Source organism: Abramis brama, assembly GCF_963993115.1.
Source record: "Abramis brama genome assembly, chromosome: 10".
In the NCBI taxonomy this organism is placed as follows: Eukaryota; Metazoa; Chordata; class Actinopteri; order Cypriniformes; family Leuciscidae; genus Abramis; species Abramis brama.
Window position 1 is genome coordinate 26,615,385 of NC_139972.1, and position 27,158 is coordinate 26,642,542.

Consider the following 27,158-nt stretch of genomic DNA (forward strand, 5'->3'; position numbering starts at 1 on the left):
AAGAAGAATGTCATATACACCTAGGATAGCTTCAGGGTGAGTAAATCATGGGCTAATTTTCATTTTTGAGTGAACTATCCCTTTAAGCGATTTCTGAAAAATATTTTAAATCACCAAAAACAAACAGGATTCCTAAAAGCATCACACCCCATCTTGATATCTCCACCCCTAAATTCACGAACATGCTATGCAACACACACCTCCCACCTAATGAGTGTTTACGCCCCCTACTGCTGATTGGCTACAAGTGTGTTTTGGCTCTCGGCCCGTTTCTCAGAAATCGCTTACTGCACCTTTAATTTGACTGAATGTCAGGGAGTCAAGAAATTATTGGTTAATATTACTTTTCCCCATTTATGTACATGGCCTGGAGAAAATGATTACACTTTGTTGAAAGATTACAGAAGCTAACATTTCCTTTTTTTATTTAGATTAATGTGTACTTCTGTTTTGTGCACAGTAAGTAAATAAAGTCTATGTTGATTTCATGTTGTCTTTAAATAGAGTGGCAGTGAAACTGTGCCAGTATTGTGTACTGTAGGCCGGTCGAGTCCCAATACAGGAAGCCTCTTTCTCTCTCTCACACCTTCTCTCTATCCTCCTGAGAATGAGCGGGTGAAACAGTGGAAGCGTTCTCAGTGAATACTTTAAAACATAATGCTTCATAAAAACACATGAGATGAGTTTTAGAAGTCTATCTGAATGGCTTGTGTGTGTGAGGTCAGTTTCCCTGAGACAGGGATTAAACTTCCTTTCGGGCCCTGAAAAAGAGAGGAGGAATATATATCGGAGGGGAAGAATAAGGGAAGACAAGGAGCGGATAAATATTTCTGAGAAAGACTGACAGATCGAGCGGACGGGAGCGGGAGAGTGACAGACAGAAGGGACAGAGAGAGAGAAAGAGAAGGTTCCAGCACAAAAGAGACAGACAGAAAGAGAGAGAAGTTGGAGAGCAGGATAGCGGGATGAAAAGACGGAGGAGTGTGGGGACAGGCATGCTGAGGAGGCCTAATCCCTCACCCCTATTCACACACACTCTTAATCTCCAGCCACGTACACACACACGCATACACACGCGCACACACACACACACACACACACACACACGGGGCTAATCTCCTACGTCCCCTCCATCTATGTCCTTGCACTCAAAAGGTGCACAAAAGCTCCTGGACACCCCCCTCACTGCCACACACACACACACACACACACACACACACACAACTTATTTTCATTCACACAAACACAACATAAGGTCACATACACCTTTGCAGGGTCAACATACAGTGACCTGTCCTGAACAACCAGAGTGCTGCAAAACCTGAACGCAAAATGGCTTTTTGTGCATTGTGTGTGTGTGGGTTTGTTTGTGAGGCAGGTGGTTTTTTATTTACTGAAGTCATCTCAACTCATAACTCAACAGCTTTCATTACTCACACACACATAACACAAGGAGTAAAGGTTTGAATTTATGATGGTTCAGAGAGCTTCTGACCTCTTCAGTGACAAACCTCCCTCATAGTCAGTTATGGACCTTCTAATACAAACACACGCACATACACTAACTACACAAACGATCCATATGTACAATCTGCACAAAAAAATCACTTCAATGCACACATATCATCTTCAATGCACACATATCATCCGCAATGTCACACACAGCTGTGCAAACATAAAAAGTTGTCCTAGACACACATTTACATACAAAAACTCACATGCGCACACATATTTTCAGCTGCATATAGACACAAAACAATCACACAAACATATGCACGCAATCACACCAGCAAGAACCTCTGCACAATCAAACAAATGCGTGCAAAAATCCACCTAAACAAATGCAAACAATCACACAAAAAAAGGCACTTGATCGCACAAACAAAAGTAAAACGTACACAATCACATAAACACCTGCACCTTCCAATTTTCCATGCAACTCTACTAACACTAACCAACAATCAAACACTTCTACACAATTACAAAATCACAGAATTAAAGGCCTTCACACAACCACACAAACTAACAATCAAACACCTGTCGACATTTTCAGGCTGACAAAGACACACAATCAGGCTCATACAGATGTGTACAAACATTACAGCACTTGTGCTTTGAGCGTCTATTCCCTCACACACACACACACGCACTTCATCAAAGCCTCCAGATGGGTTCGGTCTTTATCGTACCCCCGCCGGTGACATCACTCTTCCACACAGCAAAACTGATGATGAAAGCAAACAGATATATCTTAACTCGCATTTACCAAATCAATTTTATTTTTACAGTCTCTTGCATATTGGCATATTGACGGCTTCTCACTCGGCGGGATGGAGGGAGGGGGAGGGGTGCAGAGGAGAATGAGAGGGAAAGGCAGGGAGATACGCTTAATGCCATTTACCATATTTAATGTGTCCATGTCATCATTGAATATCCCCTCTGAATAATGCGCCACTTCATCATAAATTCTTTACAACTTATTTACTTAATGGAGAGAGTTATGGGCCGCTGTCAGCCAGCTAATTAAACATAGTGATACAGCACTGCCGCGCCACGCTGTCATCCGTCCCCCATCTCTCTCTCTCTCTCTCTCTCTCTATGTGGCTTCTCAGTTTCTTAAATACATATTATTCAAGCATGCAATAAATTACAGATAGATTAAAATTCATGAAACCCTTTTTTTTTTCCTCCTTCGTTTCCTTCCATAGAGAATGAACAAGAAAGAAAGAAAGACAGCGGGAAAGAGAGAGAGAGAGAGTGCTTGCTCAAGAGACTGTAAATCTACCATTGGGAGACAGCTGCCTTTTCAATCATATTAAAACCTAATGTTTGCACATGTAAGATTTCTGCCATGCTGAGGAGGGAAAAAACAACTTACAAAGTGAAAAAAGTCAGAAGATTAAAATGCAAGTTTAACCATTTTTGTTTTCCAACAAGAACAGTCGCAAGAACAAATTCGAACCTTTCAACAGCGTTTAGTCAAAGTTAACCATAATTACATATGCCAACCGAACTTAAACCATAATACCATGTCCTGACAAAAACGCCTCTAAAAAAACAGCCTGGAACTGATTATTAACGTTTAAATCATCGCCATACAAACAGGACCAGAATTAATCATAAATAAACATATCATAAAAGCTGAACACATATAATTCAAAGGGCACTAAAGTGTGTACAAGCAGCTCTGCTCAAACTAGGTGTGTTTACAGCCAGATAATATCAATATCATGAACCTCTGCTTTAATACTGAATGGTCGTTCTTCAAGAACGAGGGTTAGGTTCTTTATCAGAGCAGGACGAGTCTATTTAAATGTTCAATTAGCCTGATACTCCTCCTGCGACCTCTCCAGCCAGGCGAAATTAGCCTAAAATGACCCTGACTAAGACCACACTCGACCTCTGGCCTTGTCCTGTGACCTGGTTTCGACTGGGAGAGTAGACTGACTGATATCTGACAGACAGGGCAGTCACGAGGAGGGGCGGTCTTTAACCTGGCTAAAAAGTAGGATTTATGAGCCTCAGGCTTTAATTGAGTTTGGAAAGTCTAACTCCTCCCACTGTGATGACATCACCGAGGGAGAATCGACCACTCTAATCTATCAGTGAGGTCAGAGCACTAAGCAATACATTCAGACAACTGTCCGACCAAAACTTCACTCTAGCTAAAAATGACAACATTTTACAAATTCTATTTATTTTAATTCTACTTCCTTGCATTCAAATTCAACTTCTGTTTTCTTCCTCAATCCAATTTCTGGAACTGAGCCGCAGTTTCTCAAATCACTCCAGAATGGCACACAAGCCTGGTTTGCTGTGACGAATAAGCATCTGAAATCTTCTGTGCATATTCTCAGACTTAAGTGGCATTAAAAAGACTTTCAAGGACATTTATATTATGTAATTGGCATAACATTGACCAATAGCCTGTCTAGTAATTGTGACTAATGGGATTACGGCAATGCTAACCGGGGTTAGTGTAAGATCACAGAGCTGAGTAGAGGTGCTTCACCATAAAACATGCGGGCCAGGGTTAATCACACTGCCTCGCTACTGATGACAGTAAAACCCTAAGTCATAACAGCAGCCCATGAGCCCATGTTATCTGCACGCTTCGACTCCAACCGTGTGAGGATTTTCTTATCTGAAAAAGGCTGTAATCAGACAACTGAGGAACACATCTCGAATTCATTGTTTGATCCTACCTCCCATGCCTGGGTAGCATTTTCTGGGCTGTATCTTGAAGTTCCCTCGTAGGGTCCAAGACGTTCTCCCACCTCCAGTCTCCTCCGGCTCCAGACACCAAGGTTTCCTCTGGTAACGGCCGACTCGCGGACCTCAAAGTCTGGTGGCACCGATTCGACCCCATCCCCGGCCAGGTACATTGAAGTGTGGAACGACGGGTGGAAGGGGGAGGGGGCGACTGGGGAGGCCGCATCACCTGATAGGCCAGGGGAAGGAAGGTCACTAGCAGTGGCCAATGGGAGTGGATCTGCATCAGATACTCCAAGTTCTTCCAGGTCATCAGAGGCGAAAAGAGAAAAGTCCTCTCCATCTCCTAAACGAGAAGACAGAAATATTTCACTTCATGAGACTTTAGCAGCTATTCAAATGTACCATTTCTGTGGCACCAAAAAGAAATGTTAGTTTAAGCGGCCTATAAAGTACTGACTAAACCAATGGAAAAATGGAGAAACCATTTATTTGAGCAATTCTGTTTGGTGCCTCTAGTGGCAAACAAACTGTATTACAACTTCAACTTTGAGACCTTATGCTTATAAATCCCACTGGTTTTATCATTCGAATGCTATTAAAGAACATTAAAATGAATGTATTCTTACATTTCAACAGCAGACAATAGAGTTCAACTGTCAAGTTTAAATTACATACATTTCTTATGTTTTGAACAATTAAACAAAACAATTGATAATTATTGAAAATGAAAATATTAGACAACATTCCATAATCGATTAGTCAAATCTATTTATAGATGCGAGATAGGCTTACGCTTTTCTATAAACAATACGCATATGGGAAAAAAATTGTGGAAGGATTCCCTGATTCAGCTGATTCCCAGCTGTGGGAATAGTGTACAACTCAAGCTGTTAAAAACACAACAACGTTTTGCATCTTTTTATAAACACATTGTGTAGCGTGGCTTGTGCTTTAACAAATGCATGTACATGTTTTTCCATTTACATTTTACAGTTATATATAGCCTACTTATCTGAAAATGTTCATGCAAGTATTTCCTTTTTGCGTAAAGGCACATCCTAACAACAAACAGACGTTGCACAAAATAAAGAGAGTACAATATTGTGACTAAAATATTTATTTAGCTAAATATTGGTTGTTGGACATTAACTTTAGGTTTAAAATTCTTAAAAAAAAAGAAAAAAGAAAAAGAGCAGTAACTGCAAAGGGGTTGTAAATCCAGTTTATTTATATGCGCTATATACTATACAGTAATTTAATTTTCTATATATAGATTGCTTTAAAGCAGCTTAACAGTAATAAACAGGAAAACAATCAGTTCCACAAAATTCTTCATTTAAGAATCAGTAGTATCTGGAAGTATTTTTCCCATTTCTTTCTTTATAGGGATTTCGAAAAATTATAACAGGTAGCCTGGACGTAAACGAAAAAAAAAAAAAGAAGAAAAAAAACAGATTGAAGGCCACTGAAATAGTTCCAGTCTATTAACTTAGCAAAAGATGCATATTCAACACTAAGACTAATTATAAAACGCCAACAGCAATATAATGCGTTTTCAGACATTACCAGCGCACTTGCTGCACTATTCAAAAGTTAAGTACTTATTATTTGTTTTTGAAAACCCATACTTTCAGACCACAACCAGCCCATGTATGCGACCTCTGCAGATACGAGTAAATATACATAGCACCATAAAAAAATATTTGACCGCTAGAGCTGTTAAACAAACACAGGGAAGGGGAAAGTGGTTTGAGTCTGTGATAACAGTTAATCCAGACTGGATAAGGTGTCTGGGGTGATAATCATCTTCAGTGCCTCACCGGTTACGCCCTGTCATCCTCCTCCTGAGGCCTGCTTTAGATTGTTTGGATACAAGGGAGGGAGGGGGGGGGGATCTCCAGTGGGAAGAGCTGACCGATCCTTGGACTCACTGTGCAGCCCCAAACACTTTTATGCTTCCTTTTACCCATTTTTTCCTTCGACCCCAGTGAAGAGGATTCAGTGTGAAAACAGCGGATGCTGTAGATGTTTAGGTTAATTATGAGCTGAATACAGGGAGGATGTTGTCTGGTGACCTGTGACCTCTCGCTCAACTCGGAGAGGAAAACCAGCGCGTGGCTGATGAGGGAAGTCCTCATATTGTCTGTCCTTAAATACCATCCTTTCTGGGTCTCAAGTATATTATACTGTATACTAGGGTTTCCCCAAAGCGGTTGGTGAAGAAAAAGCAGGGGGTTTGTGAGTTGATGAAATGCTAATAATTAATAAAATGTAACATTAACATAAATAAAGGGGGCTGCACAATTAATAGAAAAACAATGAAATAGCAATATAACAAAGGAAGAAGAATATAAACAGTTGCGCTGCATGTTTCAGAGGAAAGAGCGACACTGTGATCATTTACACATGTACAGTAAAAACTTAATCTCTGCAAGCACTGTGAGTTTATCATGCATTTTGGGAACGCAATGTGCACTATGTTCACTTTAATTACATTCACATAATTTCCAACACTTTTATGGACAGAAGTTTACAGCATTTCACCATTATTCAAATATATTCACCTGTTAATAGCCATGGCCAAAAGTATTGGCAGTGACATAAATTTAGCGTTTCACAAAGTTTGCTACTTCAGTAAAAAAACAATGATAATCTTTCATAAGTTTTAAAGGCTTTTATTGGCTAATTTTTTTATTGTGTATTCAATATATGCAAAGAGTCGATATTTACAGTGTTGACCCTTCTTCTTCTTCAAAACCTCTGCAGTTCAATCTGGTATGCTGGATATCAGCTTCACATAACCAAACCCTGACTGATGGCGATCCGTTCTTCCCTTATTAGTGCTCAGAGTTGATCACAATTCGTGGACTTCTGTTTGCCCACTCGCATTTTAAGGATTGACAACAGGTTCTCTATGGCATTGAGATTCGACGACTTGCCTCAGCCACAGATCCAAAATTTCAATGTAATAATCTCTGAGCCACTTCATTATCACTCCTGCCTTGTGACATGATTAATGCTGGGAAATTGGAACGGTTAAGCAATGAGAACGGTTTGGCCCGATGGTGGAAAAACAGCTAATGATTGGACGCACACCTTCCCTCCTTTTATAGCAATCAGTCTGCAATGCAAACACAACTTTAAGCCATTTCATGGCTTCCCCGAAAAGTGTAAACAATGTGGCTCTGTCTCTTTAGGGAGCTTTCACATTCACACTTGGTTTCGATTGCCTGGTCTGGTCATCAATAGCGGTTCACTTGCGCAATTTAGTACGACTGCCTTCATATCAGCAGTGAACCGTACCGGAGTTCACATGAACCGAACTCCAGACCACCCTTTTTATGAGGACTCGGGTACAATCTGCATGTGCTCACCCGAGTATGGAAAACAGCGTTCACATCATCCAAACAAACCAAACTCTAACCCAGGTGTGCACCAAAAGTGCTAGTGTAAAAGCACCCTTAAATATCCTCACCAGCCCAACACACAATGGCGTGAGTTTGGGGCGGGACTATCTTTATAGTCCATCCAATAGGAGACGAGCAGTGTTGGGAAACTTGTTTGAAAATAATAAATTCTTTAGCTTCAAAAACAGGTTTCTCGTGTTGAAGCCCTGGCGCAGTGGTAGCACAAGTACTGTTAACATGGAGATGAGGGTTTGAGCTCTGACATAAAACCTGCTATTACTTAAAATTCTTGAGACAAAACCTTTTCGGCAAATGCGTTCAAATAAGAGTTTGCTAGCATAGTTCAAGCGGCGGTATCACTAACGCACTGGGACCTGAGAGGCAGCAGCTAAAAGCTAACACACGGAGCTAACATGCTCTACCTAATGTGCCGTTGCTAACACGCTTGGAGCTAACCTGCTGTGCGTAAGTCACGGAGGGGCTAACATACTGTGGCTAGCACGCTGTGGCTAACGTGTTGTGACAGGTAGTGGTGAGTGCTAATGAGGGCTGGGCCGGGGCTCCTGCACATCTTCCTGTCTCCTCACATTCCTCTCGCTCAGTGGGGCTCTACGCTACACGGTGCCTTCAGAGTCACGGCCATTCTGCTCACCACGCCACATTAACGAGCATCTCCGACGCTTCTTTTCACTAAGGCGAGGTTATAGTTTACACTAATAATGTGATTTGAAGGAATTGAAAGATAATAAATAAAGGCTGAAGTTAAAAATATTAAAGACGACATGCTCCGGTCCTACTCGTCTTTCTCCAGATTATCCGACAAATGACGATTGATAAATATACAATAAACACTCACGTTACAAATTCTCCATAACAATGTACCCCTACCAAAGTGTAACAAACTTTTATGTTATCAAGCCTACAACAAAAGCTCATTGGAACAACATAACACTTCTCATGCATATTAAACATGAAGGAAATGTTGATTAAGGAAGAGTTATTATACACTACCATTCAAAAGTTTAGAATCGGTAACATTATTTTTATGTTTTTGAAAGAAGTCTGTTAAGTCTCTCACCAAGGCTGCACTTATTTGATCTAAATACAGTAAAAAACTGTTTTCTATTTTAATATGTTGTAAAATGTAATGTATTCCTGTGATGTCAAAGCTCAATATTCAGCATCATTACTCCAGGCTTCAGTGTCACATGATCCTTCAGAAATGATTGAAAATGATTTTTTTCAGGATTCTTTAATGAATAGAAAGTTCAAAAGAACAGCATTTCACTGAAATAAGAATCTTTAGTAACATTACAAAAGTCTTAACTGTCACTTTTGATCAATTTAATGCATCCTCCCTGAATAAAAGTATTAATTGTTAAAAAAAAAGATCTTACTTCAAACTTTTGAAGGGTAGTTTATTTCGAGAAAAAATATTATAAAGACAAACATCTTTCTTCTGGATAACCTGCACCAATAATTCATGCACAATAAGTCCGGGAATGAGCATTTTGAGAGTAGATGGATCAATTTTGAAAATCATGTTGACTTTAATAGTCATATTTCAGTATGGGAGATGGCAGATTAGGATGGATTTTTTTCAATGTGGTTTATAGAAGGAAGAAATCTGACAGATTAAAGTTTTGCTATAATCATTAACAGTTAATCTTTCCTTCTGTTCCTATGATTTATGGCAAAGACAAGAAGTGAATGCTAAATTAAGATGCTTGGGTAACTTTTCACACAAGTTGTCATGGTAATAATATCATCAAGGTATTAAAATACCAAATAGACAAGAGTGGTCTAGACACTGTCTAAAATCATATTTCTTCACAATGATACAAACATAGGTATCTCCTGCTTCATACAGATATTACTCCTGACTCTGAATCACAGGTGATCTGAGAGCGCTAAGTCTTTCCAGATGTCGTCTTGTGCCATTTACAATATTTGACTCTGTGGCGTTGCACACACGCACAGAGGGAAACGCATCTGCGTGCTTTAAAATGACAGCTGAGGACCTGGTTGAGGCCTGTGGATCCGCTAAGCACGAGAGGCCATAATGATCATCCGAGCCGTGCCATTTAAAATTGCCCCTGCCCACAGAGAGAGTGAAAGCTTGTTGGCCGCAGTCTTCAAACCTTGAGCTTTTAAAGGTAACTCGATCCCTCCTCTGCCATCCCTCCCTTCCTGCGGCTCCAACTGATCGGCTTCATCCTGCCTGTTAAAGAAACGAGGGGAAAAACACTACGGTGCAGGACACTCAAAAACAGTACGGGGGATTTCTTTTGGTCTATAAACATATATATTTCTGAAAGGTAAACGTCCCTCAAGAAAAATACACCGACGTGAAGTGCAGAATGAGGTCTGTTTCTTAAAAACGGCCGTGGTTTGCGTATTAGATTGCAGATAAAGAATATGGTTTGGCATGAGTTAGAGGTGAGGTTTTTGCAGAACTTCCCTCTCGTTTTATTTGCTTGGAATTAATTGATTCGATTAGGATAAGAACATTAATCAACCACGAACGGTGCTGCGCAAGCGTAAATCAAAATCTTGTGTAAAGCCCGTGAGAAACCCAGGATTTCCTGTAATCTTGATCTGTGGATCCTTCAAAACAAAAGTACCACACCTTCAATTGAGCAGATAACATCAGTATGGACACAAACTAGCAATTATGATGTCAGTGAGATAAATGGATATTATTGTTCTGGGAAAAGTCACCTATAGAACATCCCTGATTAGAACGGGACATTCTAGAACAGAAAGAACAGTGACACGACCTATAAATGTCTCGGCGGTGATGTCACTTACACCCAACAATCACAATCTGCAAATGCGAAAGAATAGGAGCATTTCCTGTCATTTAATACAGAACATAACTCATCACTTCCTGTTCCACCCTTAAAGTGGCATTTAAAGCATTGGTGAACAAGCATGTGCGTGTGTGTGTGTATAAAGACTTTCATTGTTAATGCTTATTTTCCCCTACTATGACACACGTTTTAGAAAAAAACAAGATGGATGGAGCGAGAGAAACAGATAGAAGGGACAAGAGATTGATGGCATGGCAACCACTGGTTGAAGGATGTAGTTTACATACATAAACATCAGCGTAACACACTGACAAATCAATCCTCTTAAACTTTTCATTAGTGTCGCGTGTTTAATTCATACACCAGCTGTGTGAGCTGCAGGGACGATATCGAGCGACAGACTTCATACAGTGTGATATTAAACCAGATGTATTTACCAACAAAACACACAGGTGTATGTGAGGTGAAAACACATCTTACATCACACTCAAGATATACATTTTATCAGTTGCATTTCTAAGGAATCAAACCCACGACATTGGCGTTGCAGGCACCAGGCTCTCCTTAAACATGGATTTTTGGGGAATTTGAAAAAAAAAAAGCATATAATTCTAATATTATCTAGAACTCTATAATATCTTATAATTCAAGTAAAAGTATAATTATTACTATTAAGAATTAATAATTTTTTTATTAATTTTAATTTTACTTACATTTGTAGAATTTAGGAAATTTGAAAAAAGTTATAAATCAAATTAAAATAAGTTATATTATAAATAAATGTATTAAAAATAACGCATTTTATTATTAAATATTTATTATTTTTATTACTATTTTGGTCACACTTTAGTTTAGGGTCCAATTCTCACTATTAACCATCTATTAACTACTAATAAACTCCTAATTACTGCTTATAAATAGTAAGGTAGTTGTTCAATTTAGGTATTAGGATTAAGGGATGTAGAATATGGAAGAATAAGGAATGCAGGATGCAGAATAAGGCATTAATACGTGCTTTATAAGTACTAATAAACAGCCAATATCCTAGTAATATCCATGAAATAAGAACCTAGTTAATAGTGAGAATTGGACCCTAAACTAAAGTGCTACCTTTTTTATGTTAAGCGAATAAAGCAAAATTGGTGACACTAAACTTGTGATCTCTTTTCTACAAAAGATTGAATATATTTGCATCCACTGAAGCTCAAAGACACTCTCTGGATCATTGTCAAATCACGCTGGAGAACATGACCATCAGGGTTTATAGGAGTCCATAGCTTTAGTGCTGCTGTCATTACAAAGGAGCATGTAGGCTACTAAATAAAAAAATAAATAAAAAATCATGTTAATATTTTAATTCAAATTATTATGCTGCTAATATAATTTGTAATTAAAAATATATATCAATATGAGAAAACATGTTTGAATCATATCTAAATTCTAAATGATATACTAATTCCAAGTGTAGCCTATTATGAAGTGTATAATGTATCGCTTATGACACGCAAGTCAGTTCATTACTTATAATTTTGTGAGTAAACATCAGTGACTGTGTGTGAATGTGTGCGAGTGTGTGTAGTGTTCACCTCTGCTCCGGGGTTCTGCTGTGCTCATACATCACGCGATTACTGTGGGCGGCACGGGACCCCGCGTCATTACCACCAGCATTATAGATGATAGAACCAGCCATTAATCACCATGACAACACGCCCTAATGGAGAGGTGACCCAGTCAACGCCCGCGGACGTCGGGACACACGCACCTATAGGACGAAAGCGAGAGAGCGCGCGGCGAATCGCGCACACATGCACGCGCTCACCCTGCAGCGCTGTAGTCGGTAAATATAGAAACAAGGCGTTCTCGAGGGCCGCGCTGAGATCAGAGTATTTAAACGCCATGATTGAGAGGGCAGATTAAGACAGAAAAGATCGGAAAAAAAGGCTCAAACCTTTTCCTCGACTCTTTCTCTTTTGTTTATTCTCTCGCGCTTTGCTCGCACACCTCCTTCTTCACGCTTAACGTTTTTGACAACTCCCCCCTTTGGTTTGAAACGCCACAAAGCAACATTTCCTACTTTTGGCAACTGGAGCACAACCAAATAAACGTCTCCCACCTGCCACCGTTCACCTGAAGAGAGAGACATTCCCCATTCCTCTTCCTCCTGTCCTGCGGCGGGACGGACGGATATCCTCCACATTCCCTCCGCTCCACTACTGACAACAAGAGGAGCCGTTTTTACCAGCTCCAGGATTTATCGCTTCACTGAGAGACAGCCAAGAGGGGCTGAGAGAAGAGAAACCCGGCCTGATGAGCAACAAAACAATACGATGGCTGTTACAAGCGCACTGGGCCCGTTTCCCAGTTGAAGATTATCCAGCCAAGACTACGGCTAAAATTAATTTTCTATGGTGTATCAATATCAACTTCATTTTGTTCAACACCAGACCTAATCTCTTTGTCGACATCTTAAAAAAAAAAAAAAGACATTAAATACACGGAAAATATTCAAGCATCTGTTTTCTATATATAAAATGTATTCCTTAATAAAGATTTTGTATTATTATTATTATTATTATTTTTTTATAAAAATACAAATCTACTTTTAAAAATGTATTTTTTTTAAATGTATTAAAATTGAAAAATAAAAATAAACATCTATTGATTTAATAAATGAAATAATTTGTATAATTCAATTATTCAAATGATTAAATTATCTAAATTAAAATAATATTTAATATCGTTACATACCAAATTCATATAGTTTAGTTCTAAATACAATTGTTCATTAAATTTAATCACTTAATTATTTAAAAAAAAATTATAACATTAAAAGTAAAATGTAATATTACCTATCAAATTCACATTTATATACAGATATTTTGTATTCAATATTTTCAAATGAATGCTTGTTGATGTAACATTTGATTTTTTTTTTTTTTTATTCTAAAAATGTTCTTAAAATAAGTTAATGGGCTTGTGATACTCATATTTAACTTATGTTTACAATCCAATGCACAAACAATTTGAAGAACTATTGCCACCACATTTCCAAATATAATTCAAACAGACATTTATGAATCCATTCAAACATAAAACTCAGACTCGGACACCACTGAGGAGGTATATAATAGCTGGCATACCTGCGATATTAGCATTCAAATGAACTAAATTAAAGTTAGTAATGTATTTACTTGCATCCAACATAGTGTGAACAGCCCTTAACCGTAATTCTAACCCTAACACATGCCATCAGACACTGAAAATCCCTCACAGACAGACTTGGGTGTGTGACTAGCATGCCCACAAACAAGATACACACGAGACATTCCAGCTCAAGTCTCCCTTCTGGTCCCATATGAACGAACTCCAGACTCTGTTACCAGCCTTTGTGTACGGAATTAAGACTCGGCTCTCTCACTGGCCACTGGAGACCGGCAGGACTAAATGAGTACATTTGTCTTCTCAATGGCCTGGCTGATTGGATGTTTAAAAAGAGTGTGTGTTTGTGTATGTGTGTGTAGAGCAGATGTAAGTCTACTGCCCAGAGGGAAAGAGGAGCAGTCGGCACAATACATAATTAACCCGGACGCTCAATTGAATGAGAGCGTCATTGGATCAGGGTGAGAATCCTTAAGATTCAGACAAACATTCCCTGGAACAGTATTAACTCAACAACCGTTCAACACAATCCCTCATCAGCATTCAATCACACACAGGTTTCATCGCACATAAGAAAAAAACAAACCACTTTGGAATGCGCTACATTTTTGCAATGCTACGTACAGTGTGTGAATATTCCTTATGCATGGAATACGGATGACGTAATGCATTTGACAAAATGTGTAGCGTTCAAGTCGAGCCTTGGGTACGGTATCCCATGATGCAATGCACATCAGCCAGACTGCAAAAACGTAACAAGATTTATATGATTTTTACACAAAATTGGATCAACTGTTTATGATAACTGGACACCACTCTCTGAATTAAACAAAGTAGTCGGGTCATGTGCAGCTGGTTACTATTTGAAATATGTTGTTGTTGCATACTGCATATTAAAAAAATGTGCATGCACTGCATAGCAAGTATTATTCCCATTTGGTTTGTTCACAATAGCACACAAACATATTATTCTTACTACAGTGTAAATAAATGACATGATCAGTAAATCATGACAACATATGTTTCTTCATTAACTCGTCAAAATAAGTTAAGCAACTTTATGTTAAACAAGATTCAACTCACTTTTTAAGTCCGTTTAATATAATTTAAGTTGAAATTACTTATACAGAGAAGTTGATTGCACTTAAAATTTCAAGGTTTTTTTTTCAGTGTATTTCTACAGTATGCAAATCGTCTTTAGACACAGAATACACAATTTATCTTCTATATTTGCCTAAATGTGGAGTATACAACCAGAACACACTCTATTAGATACTCTATCCCACAATGCAATGCAAAAGACTTGAACTTGCATTTTCAGTGTGAACTGACTGCAACTACTTTCAAATCCATTAGCTAGGGCCGTCCTTAGAGCTGGTGAGGGAAAGTGATATTTGAAATATTTATTGTTGCATATTGCATACTATCAAACAATTAGCATGCAATATACAGTATGAACCCCTCCTCCCCCATCCCCCCATCCCCACTTCCTCTAACTCGCACTGGGCCCCGCCCCATACTTAAATGGAACGGCCGTGACTTTATCAATTACTTGAAGATATTTACCTCCTTTGACATATTATTTTATCAAATATTTCAACATTTTTACAAAAAAAAAAGTGTATTAAAAATGCTATTTTTTTTGTTATCTGAATGCATTTTTTAAACAATATAAAAAAACACTACATTTTGAAACGGTTAAATTTGCATACGGCAAACTATTCCCCATGCTTAACCGGTGTGTGCAGTTGCAGTGTATGCTGTAAGCAGTGCGTCAGTATTCCATTACGAACATACCCATTCTCACACCGTGACCTGTGCGACTCGCTAAGAGCATCTTAATTAATGAGTGCATTGTTTCGGATCGTCATTGACTCTCGGCTCAGTGTGCATGATGGAACAACACTTCATTAATACACAATGCTGAGCCGACCAATTAACACTGTACAACAAGCCACACTGTGACTGCCTAAACACACAGATAAACTCTCACACACACATATGCAAACATCACCAGCCATGAGAGGCTCATTATTAATCACTGCTAATGCTAATTAATTAAAAGATCATGTGCACGTGTGTGTGTGTGTGTGTGTACTGCGTGCATGTGTGTGTGTGTGTGTAAGTGCGGCAGACAGCTGCTTGTGTCCTGGGAGCTCAGAGGGACTTTTAACATGTTTCTCACAAGCCTGACAAATGACCTATTAATTATCTAATGTTGTCTGACAACAAGCGCTTGGATAAAGATGTATGTTTGTGTGAGAGGCTGATAGAGTCGCAGTGAGAGTGAGGGGGAGGTGTGTGTGTGTGTGTGTGTGTGTGTGGTTCAGGTATACCCTACATTATGGGGACAAAATGTCCCCACGAAAATGGCAATATTTGAAATCCTTGTCTTTTTTTTTTTTGGTCCTTATGAGGAAAACAGCTTATAAATCATACAGGATGAGTTTTTTGTTGTTGTTGGAAATGTAAAAAAAATGCAGGAGGTTTTCTGTGATGGGTAGGTTTAGGGGTAGGGTACAGAATATACAGTTTGTACAGTATAAAAACCATTACGCCTATGGAGAGTCCCCATAAAACATGAAAATACAATGTGTGTGTGTCACACAGACACATTTTTTCAACCAGATGTAACTATTAAAACACACATAAACACACGTAAACTTTAAAACTGCACACTGTTGACTTAAAAAATTATTTAAAATAATTGATAATTTTGTTATTTGAAGGATGTTGGATATGTTTAGAGAAAAGGTTTGTTCAGTCTTAGTATATTATGGTTGGCAAGATGTAGAACCTGTAAAAAAACAAAAATCTTTATACTAATATACATAAACACTGTAATCAGTATATACAACGTTGTCCCAAAACTTAAAAATTAATCGCTTGTTGTATTCTTCATTTGTAAACCAGTTTGGATAAAAGCGTTAGCTAAACGAATACATGCAAAAAAAAAAACAACAAAATTGTTTTCTTAATACGTTTTTGTGCCTTGCTTTCCAGTAAAAACTATATAAACATCTGCAAAACAAGATATACTTATATAACATTTTCACAGACTAAATCTTGAATTAAGTTTGTTTAATAATTTCTCATGTTAATTACTTTTGTTTCTCAGTTTCTTTACTAAATTTTGTTTAAAATGTTCTGTTTAAAACAATAAAAAAAAGTCCCAAACGGGGAACAATAATAATATTCTGAAAAAAAAACAAACAAAAAAAACTAAATACAATAAATAAATTGTAATTCAATTTATATTGTTACATATGTTTAGATATTTGTATTGAGAAATATAACAAAAACACTGGTTAAATTTTTTTGGGGGGGAATGTATCCATGCACACACACACACACACACTAGGGTTAATGTGGCGGATTCTTAAACCACAATCAATAGCATTGACGGGGCAGCACGACTGCACGCATATCAACTAGAGCACTTTATATCATTAAGAGTCCCAAACCACAGACAGCCAACATATGCATCTCTCTCTCTCTCTCTCTCTCTCTCTCTCTCTCTGCCAGATGAGTTTTTATGAGGGCTGGACTGTTTCATTTGATTTAATGAGTCACAATCCCAGTCGACTGCTTATTCAGACCTGCCACAACTCACAGAAAACACACACTAACAACCCACAGAAATACACAAAACACACAAGACAGAAAAGCTTAAAAACGAAACGCTCACAATGATAAGCAGAGATAACGCATTTAAATCAATCAGGGGGCATTACAAATTTAAATGGACAGAGAAAAATAATTCCTTGATTTAATCCAGCAGAGTTTGTCTACTCACTGACTGTCACACAGCGTAAGCGTTTGAGTTGTATGTATCTCACCCTATCTGTGTGCGTGTCTGTCAGCTGCCACACACGCTTACCATTTGATCTGTTTTCAGTTTGTTGTGTTGTGTCCTGTCCCACCTGTGTATCTGTTCAGCCGGCCTGTGCTTTGATGAATCACAGCGATACAGTCTTAGACACACACACACACACAAACCATTAAGCACTGTCATGATGTGACAAAGACAAAAATCCCGGTTGTTATTCTTTAATCATTTTGGTAAGGTGAGAAAAGCACAGGCAGGTATAGGACAGACACACACACACACTGTGGCCCGACGCCATCCGGCCATATCCTGATTACACGGCACAGTTGTCCACATTTGAGAAATTGATCCTGTGATGGAGTGCGCGTCGCAAGGGTGACGGCCATCGCCGGGGAGACATATTTCCAGCATCGGTCCTGCCAGCCCCGGGGCCTCACGGGGCCCCTGCGGGGCGTCTACCCGGCTGCCCGATCATAAAGCCAAATGATAGCATATGTGCTTTGTTTAATTTTGATGTCCCAGTAATGTATTACACAATTAGATTGATTTGACAATTTCCATTACGCTTGATAAAATATTTATGGAGTGAGGTGGATGATAAGTCTTATCAAAGAGCCATCGCTCGCACGCGGCTGACACGCCACATCCATCAGCATCAGCAGTCAGGGCCGCTAGCGTTAGCCTATTAGCTTTTATTCACCCCACAGGAACAGGGTCGCCGACGGCTAAGGTGGGGAGGGGGTGGCCGAGCGTTTCGTCTCTCTCTCTCTTTTGGACTCTGTCGCTCACCTCTGTCTTTCATTTCTCCTCATCTCTCTGCCGTTTCACGCCCTTGCTCTTTCTCTCCGTTCGCTCGCGCTCGCTCTTCCTCCATCAATCTCAGTGTAGAAGTGCGGGCTGCCAAATTGGGCTCATCAGTCTCAATGCTGGATGCAGATGGGTTTGATTCAGCGCGGGAAGGTCCCCATTCAAGCACGCACACACGTACGACCCTCTCTTAGCACCCTAACTCCTTTTACTTCCATATCTGCCCCCATAAATGCCCCTTTTGCCCTTTTCTACTCCCTCTATCAATGTGACGGCAATCCACTCCACCACCATCTAATGGCCAAACTGCCCTTATGAGAACCACAGTGACCCCCAAAACTCAACACGATGATGGTAAAGTTATGAAACTAACTGTTTCATCTAGGGATGCACGATATATCGGCCACCACATCGGTATCGGCCGATATATGTTCATTTTTAATGTTATCATTATCGGTCCAATAAGAAGATTTGGCCGATATCTTATCGCCAATAAATAATGGATTACCAAATTTTACTTGGATTACCAAGTAAATGGCATAAACGTAAACAGTGTTGTGCAAGTTACTTCCAAACTGTAATACGTTATACATTACTTGTTACTGTTATTAAAAAGTAATTATTTACCTTACAATATTACTGTTTCAGAATTGTAATGCGTTACATTACTCCTGTATTACTTTTGAGTTACTTTCACCAAAATAACTACAGAAGTAGAACTTAACATTCTAAAATGACTAGGGCTGTAAAGATATGCGATATGAAACTGCGACACTCAGATTCATGAATCTGAGTGTCGCGGTTTCATGAATCACGACACACCCCACACGTCCAGATCCAAAGCTACCACATCTTTAAATTACTATTAGTATTATTTGAAATTAACATTATAAAATACGTAGACCTACACCACAAAACTAGTTGAGAATAAATTATTTAAAACTGGGCAATTCCAGCGTTATGGACGTGAAATTTGCAGTAAAAACTTGAAATATAAATTCTCAGAAAATGCATTTAATACCAATATATTGAAACGTCTGTTTATACATCCATAGGCTACTCCCTTAATAAAGGAGTCCAGACATTAGAAAAATATACACACATGCATTTTATATTTAATATGAGGGAAATAGCGTGACAAAAAATCTTAAACTTTTAGGTAGGTTATAGCAAAATATTTTTTAGTAATTCTGAATTACACTAAGCAAACCAAAAGTAGGCCTAATACTACCCACCGGATGAAGAAGGGTTGGCTCTCCACAGAACATAATATATTCATTTTATTTTATTTTATTTTTCGTGTTCGCATTTATGAGGAAAAAACGATGTTACGGTCGTGTCAGTTCTCCGTAACGGACGCGACCGCTCTGAAAGCGGCACTAAAGACTGCTTAAGCTTTCACATAGACCTCAAACAGAAAGCACAAAGCCTTTCTTTAAAGTGAATTTCGTTTTGTATTAATTGTATCTTAATTTTAATCAATGATTCATCTACCAATTGCCTGGATTTAATAAGTAAGAAGTAAATATAAGTAGACAAGAGATAACCAGGACACGGAGGCGCGGGTGTCTCATAAATGAACTGAAACTCAGCGTCTACTTGCCTCACTCACAGTCAGACATGTCTACTTTTAAACAGAACAATTCAAAACGAAAGAAAACGGACTGCTCTCTGGTTAGAAAGAAAACACAGAAGAACAAACAGAGTAATCCGAGAATGTACAGTCTTCTTCTACCATATTCTCCCATTAACCGCTTTTCCACTGGCCAGCGCGAGCACAGAGACCGAAATCATGATCGCGGCACTCCTGTAAAACCTGCCCTAAACACGCTTTTACTGGACTATGTCACACAATACAAAGGTACACCAGCAAAAGGGAGATGAATGAAATCAATATATCAGAAGCTGTCATTTAGTCATTATTTACAAACTTGGACACCACACGCACGCGGCTATTGACTGACCATGAACAGGTAATAACTTTTTCATTTTTCATTCGTTAATGTCTCGCGGTCTGGCTGCATTTATTATTTTTTTTTTTTTTAACAATTAAATTTTGGGCTAAAAGTGTGTTGTAACGCATGCGTTACTGAACATGTACCGAGTAAAATATTACTGAAAATTGATTAGTAATGCCTTACACTACTGCGTTACAACAAAAAGTAATGTTACTGTAATACATTACTTTTGTAACGCATTACTCCCAACACTGAACGTAAATGTATATCAAAATGGACCCTCAACAAAAAAAAAATGGTTTTAATACAAAATATGATATTGATTAAACTAGGGATGCACCAATATGAAAATTTTAGCCAATATCGATAACCTATAATTCTTTATATTTAAAAGCCGATAATGATATATTGGCATATACATATTTTGAATCGGTGCAAGTTTGTATTTGGTACGGAAAGTTGGCCATAGGAGTGTAACATTTATTTTAAAACTTACACCGATTCAAAATATGTTAACATACTTTTTACTTTTTTATTTATGTTGAAGTGCTTGGGACATGTCTTTTAATGGCGAGACTTTTGTTATGTAATCAGTTTTGTTATCAATAAAATTTGGATTTAGATTTATTGGCCAATATATCGTTATCGGCTTTTAAATATAAAGAATTATCGGTTATCGATATTGGCTAAAATTTTCATATTGGTGCATCCCTAGTTTAATCAATATCATATTTTGTATTAAAACCTATTTTTTTTAGTTGAGGGTCCATTTTGATATACATTTACGTTTATGCATTTGGCAAACACTTTTAATTCTAAATTATTTTTTTTGTTGGTATAAATGTTTTTAACCAGTTGTTGCATTCCTTACAATCTTCATCAGTTCACCCAAAAATGAAGATTTGGTCATCATTTACTCACCCTCGTGTTGTTCCAAAAATCTGTATGATTTTCATAAAATGAAAATATTTAGAAAAATACAATGCAAGTCAATGGGGTCCAAAGCTGTTTTGACTTGGATAAAAACAGTTTTCAACATTCTTCACAAATATATATTTTTTGCTTTTCACAGAAGAAAGAAAATCATACAAGTTTAGAATGACATGAGGGTGAGTAAATCATAACTATTTTAATTTATTATATGATGTATGGTTGATAAGAAAAGTATTGAGGATACATTTTTATTTCATGTTGATTTTTACACCTATAAATATTAAAATTGTGTTGCTAAACAAACTTTTTGATTTGTTTTATTACACTTTTACTTTTTAAAGTCCTTTGCACAAAATGGTGACATGTTCTAGCTTACACACTCACACACACGCGCACACACGTGGATGGTGAGGGGCTGCTGGCCGCAGTCTCGTTAATAAGGCTCTAAATGAACAGAATGCATAAAACATGAAGGCGCCCGTAATGAAGTAGTGCTCTGTAATTAGAGACCTTGTGCCAGAAAAATGAAGACAAAATATTTGAGGAGGAATTCTGTCACCTCTGCTCTCCCTTCACACTAATCATACACACACACACACACGCACACACGGACGACACAGGGGCTAAATACATAGGTTGGGATTTAAACAGCCTTGCCTTCTAATGAGAGCTAATTGAAAAATTACAGGCTATTGACAGACAATGAGCTCTGAGCATATGCTGTGACCGGCTAATATCCCTGCCACTTTATACACATGAAAATTAATAGATGTTCTTGTAGAGAAAAAAAAAAAAATGCACGACTGCTTTAGAAACACACGTTTGTTTTTAGATTATGGTGGTAACTTCGCTTTGTTCTTAAATGAAGCGAGTTATAATTACTACACTCTAAACCCATACCAAAAAAGATATTGTTTAGATTTTAATTAAGACACTATAAAAACTATCGCAGTTTCCACAAAAATATTAAGCAGCACAACTGTATGCAGCATTGATAATAATAATAGATGTTTCTTGAGCAGCAAACCATCATATTAGAATGATTCATGTGACACTGAAGAGTGAAAACTAATGAGAGTAATGATGCTGAAAATACAGATTTGACCAAAGGAACAAATTACATTTTAAGATATATTCAAATACAAAAACAGTTATTTCAAATTGTAATAATATTTCACAATATAACTGTTTTACTGTAGTTTTGATCAAATAAATGGTGATGATAAAAGACTTCTTTCAAAGACAAATTCTTCAAGTTTTGTAAATGCACATTATGTTTCTTTTTATTTAATTTATTTCCTTGGAAATACAAATCGAATACCTCGTCCATTCCCATAACATATTCACGTACGCCTACATAGTCAAAGCGTGAGAAAGTTTGATCGCTCGCATTATAAAAAATTAAGTGATTTACCACACCGCATTTCTAAAATCTAAAATCAATTAAGTAAAAAATTGCATGCCAAGCAAAAAAAAGAACCTTTCTCATGACAGAAACGTAACGCAAAAGAATCATTACTTTATATAAAAAGTAATGATGTAATGTAATCCATTTTTTAAGTAATCCAAACCTGTTTTTAAAAGAAACGCACTCAGAAATCAAGCACGGCGTCACACACACGCTGAGTAAGACAGCAGAAGAGCGATGAGGTGAGTGTGTGCTGCTGTCAGAGAGACAGTTAGAGTGTGGCCGCTGTGACACCTGAGCCGTGGTGACATAATGAAGGGGGAGTGTCTGTCAGAGAGGGTCAACACTGATCACACGGCCCCGGCGAGAGGGATCTCGCACATAATCAAACCCCCCGCATGACAAATGGCCCTGCTCCCTTGACTCTGGCATCTGACACACAGACACATCTCCACGCCGGCTCGCCGAACATCACACGGCCGACGCGCGCGTATGTGTGTAAGAACACATTTCAATTTCTCATTCGCCTCTGCCCTTTGTCTCTGTCCAGGAGATAGAAGGGAACACGTGCGCACACACACACACACACTGACGCTGTGTACACACTTCATCTTCAATCCGCACTTTTATCCATCTCATCTCAGGGAAAGCACACACACACACACACCCACTCAACTCCATAATCAAGGAAGAGGAGTTTTCTCAACAGGGCCATAAAATGGGGACTACTTTTCCCAGGGGTCTTTGAGGCAGATCGTTTTGTCTCGCAGATTTAAATGGAGGCTTAATGATGTTTGTGTCCAAATCACCCATCTTGCCTTTGCAGGTCAACGCCAGCGGTACGACAACCAGAGATTCACCACTGGCTGAGAGCGACCTAGTAAACAAACATAAGAAAACGCTAGCAATCTAATACATGTATAAATTACCAATGATTGGCCAACTTTAAGTGATTCTGGCTGATGCGAAGTACATTGTTTCTTCTGGTCCATTTGTGTCAAATTAAATAATGCAAAACTGAGTTGCTAAAACTGTTTCAGAATGTGACCTGTATTGTTTAAACCTTAAACTCTATGAAATAAAGGTTCCAAAATGTGGTTTTCGCTGAGATGTCATTGAAGAACCATTCTGGGTTCCTCAAAGAAACTGATCAGTTCTTAAAAGAACCATTATTTTACTTAATGCAAAGAACATTTTATTAATCTAAAGAACCTCTTTCCACTATAAAGGACCTTTTGTGCAATGGAAAGGTTCCATGGATGTTAAAGGTTCCTCATGGAACCATAGATGACAATAAAGAGCCATCATTTTTAAGAGTGTATGCTGCATTTTAACTCGCAAAGTCTGAACAGGGTATTCCTCTCAGTTAAACAAATGTTCTTGTAGTATTTTTTCAGTGTTAGATGTCTTGCAAAAAAAAATCTCGAAGCATTTCACACATTGCTAGTAGAACATTCAAACTACATTTGAGGGACGATTTGCATAATGTGAAAATGTAACATTTTGATAACATTTAACCAAGGAAAATCCTACTTAAAATTAAACCGGACATTCTGAATGTTTCTTAGAATGATCAGAAATAATGTTTTTATCACTTAATGAGAAGGTTACCACAACCTTCTGAAAGGCCATTTACACAAAACAAGTTGTTGCATTTACAAATGTGAGACACTGGGCAGTGGAGTGAAAAAAGTAAGGTCTAGAGACATGTATTGTATTGTATGTGTCCAAGACAAATTTCCATTGGGACCATAAAGCCAATCTTATCTAATGTTTTTTAAAAGAGCGAGACGCTACAATAGACAGAATATGCGATGTTTACTACATAGTTTGTTAAATGTGGATTCATGACTTCAAACTAAATTGGCAACTCGCAGTAAGATTTACACATTTAGCTAGTGCTAAACATTCACTTTTAAGCAAATAAAATACATCAATAAGACAAATTTCCTACATTACTGTTTTACAAAAGTTTGTAGAGACACTGTAAATGATTCTCACTGTTGCTAATTATAGCCTACACCTGTAAAAAGTAAACTAAGCAGCACTGCTAGCATTTAGAGACTCGTTTGTTGACAACTGTACCCCGCTAAGCTAACAGTAGCATTGTAATTTAATTTCTGCATGCGTCATTTTCTGAGAATCTTTCCTTAAAGCGTAACTCTCGCCAAAATGCAGCGTAGGGTCTTTTTATTAATCTACCCGAGGCAAACGTTCGTTTAAAAGCATAATTAGAATGGAAACGCCACTTTTAAGTTTGACCGTATTTTCGTTTTCGTTTTTCGTCAAAATTGCCTTTTGAATGGGAGTGCTTGGGGCACGACTATGATAGCATCAAAATCGCTATCCGCCAACTTGACCGAAAACGAAAATACGGTCAAACTTAAAAGTGGCGTTTCCATTCTAATTATGCTTTTAAACGAAAGTTTGCCTCGGGTAGATTAACAAAAAGACCCTAGGTTGCAATTTGGCAAGAGTTACGCTTTAAAGTTATTCTTAGGCTATTTTAGCTGTGGACTGGCTTTATCAAACTAGCTTGTTTGCTTTGTAATGTTAGCTAAAAAAGGACACATGATTACCCTACTATCACAATACGCTTTAAGTACCTGTGTTTTCATTGCAACAGCAGACAGTTGCTATCACTGGCCTGGATTGTTACGTATGTGACATACGTAATGGCATTATCCAGCCCATGGATAAGGAACGCCTGATTTCGGAGTGACTAAAAGCTACACTTTGGTACAGATGGAGTCTGGATCTATTCAAATATAACAGTCAAAAAAAATAAAGTAAAATAGTGTAGAACGAATCAAAATAAACAATACTCGACAAGAACGGCGTTATTGTAAGATGAACTTTTACCATCCTAAATTCATTAAAATCCTGTTAAGACCAAATACTCGGGCTAATCGCACAACGCTAATGTGTTTATATTGAAGCACTTTGGAAATATAAACTGATTTGTTTGACCTCGGCAGTTCATGTTACAGCTTTATAGCTTTGTCTGCTGTCAAAAATTTCATGAAGGATGTCAGGATTAACAACACCTACATTTCTCTAATAGTGGCAGTTTCCTTCTCTTTCTTCTGTGTGTGTGTGTGTGTGTGTGTGTGTCTACAGAGACAAATGGAAAGCCTGAGGGCAGAAAGCTTCATTTAATTAACACTTTAATTAGTGCCTTTTCTCCCTCATTCACTCCATTTCTTTTCTTTTTTTCCTCAGTTTTCCTGCTCTTCCAGCCTCTCTCAAGCAGCTGCTTGGGGGTTTTGTCTACTCTGCCGGACTCATATACAGAAAGGTCAAAGGTTATCAAAACTAGCATTGTTTATATCTCACAATGGGGCAAAAGCAGCAGGATATCACTGACTCTCCCTCCCTTCACCCTCTTTGTCAGTATGTAGTATGTATACTGTGCACATAGGCTATGTAACCTTTATATATGTACATTCCTGGGCAAAAAAAGGGAAAAAAAGGCAATGCCCAAAATGGCTAAACACTAAGCCTTTAATTGTCTTAACCACAAATTATTGGTGAGGAAATTATGAAAATTTAAGCAAATGCACTACGTAAAAAGCCATTGCTGTCTCAGAAAAACATCCAAGACAGAATGTTTTGGCAGATTATGGAAAGTTGTGAGTGGAGCGATGATTCACAATGAAAAACGAGTTGCATGGGGATTCTCCAGAGCAGCGTTTCTCTGAAAATCTGCGGAGAATTATAATAATAAATGCATCTCTGCCATAGTGAAGCATGGAGGAAGAGGTGTCGTTGTGTGGGGAGGCTTTTTAGCTGCTGGTATTGGTGAGCTTTGGAGTACAGGACAATAATGCAGAATGGCTTGCTTGCTTCCCATGAAAAGTTGAAATCTTGTTTAATAAAACATGCAATGTCATGAGGTCATGTGACAACAATTTAGCATGTACCATTGTCTGAAACATTTATAAAATGTATATAAAATGCCTATAGTATACTATTCATATTCAGTATGCTGCAACCTAGTATTCCATTATGAACATAGACAATGAGATTTTCCCTCAATCTTGTCTTATTGTCGCACACATACACACATCCTGAGTCCTTGTGTCTTGCTTTTTAAAGGTTTTGTGATATTCCTAGTGTGGCGTGTGGAGTTCCAGATGACTGCGGGCTTCCATTTTAGTGAGTGCGCTCTCTCTCTCTCCGTGGGTCCAACTCCCTATAAACCCTCATTAAAACCCCCAAATACCCCTCATTCATTCCTTTAGAGGCCTTCATGTAGCTCCCCACCTCTACACACACACACACACACACAATAAACTCCATATAGGATGATGGAAGTTCTCTTTAGAGATTAATGGATTCAAATAGTGTTTCCATCATAACACAGCGCACCAAAATCAGCTCGAGTTTGGACTCTACATGTCTCGCTGTTATACTGGGACTGTATTTCAGTGCAATGAAACACAAATGTGGAACTACTGCCTCGGTTCTAAACGCTGCCAGTCAGCCATGTAACACCGACACCATGTTTGAGGAATGAGTAAGAAAGATCTACTCGTTTAGTAAGGTCATTTTAAATCACAAAACCATTCAATTAAATGTCCCCGGAAAATGTGCGCAATACCTTTCTAAACTACTTAAGCATGACAT

At 38.2% G+C, this 27,158-nt stretch overlaps 1 protein-coding gene across 10 annotated transcripts in view; it reads right to left on the reverse strand.

Annotated features, from left to right (window-relative positions):
* Window positions 1–27,158, reverse strand: part of mecom (MDS1 and EVI1 complex locus) — a 166,369-nt gene that overhangs the window by 97,321 nt on the left and 41,890 nt on the right. For all 10 annotated transcript variants that reach the window (XM_084127001.1, XM_084127004.1, XM_084127002.1 and 7 more), the window contains exon 2: window positions 4,206–4,558. In XM_084127001.1, coding sequence (XP_083983127.1) covers window positions 4,206–4,558 — 353 coding nt within the window. The remainder of the gene's footprint in view (window positions 1–4,205; window positions 4,559–27,158) is intronic.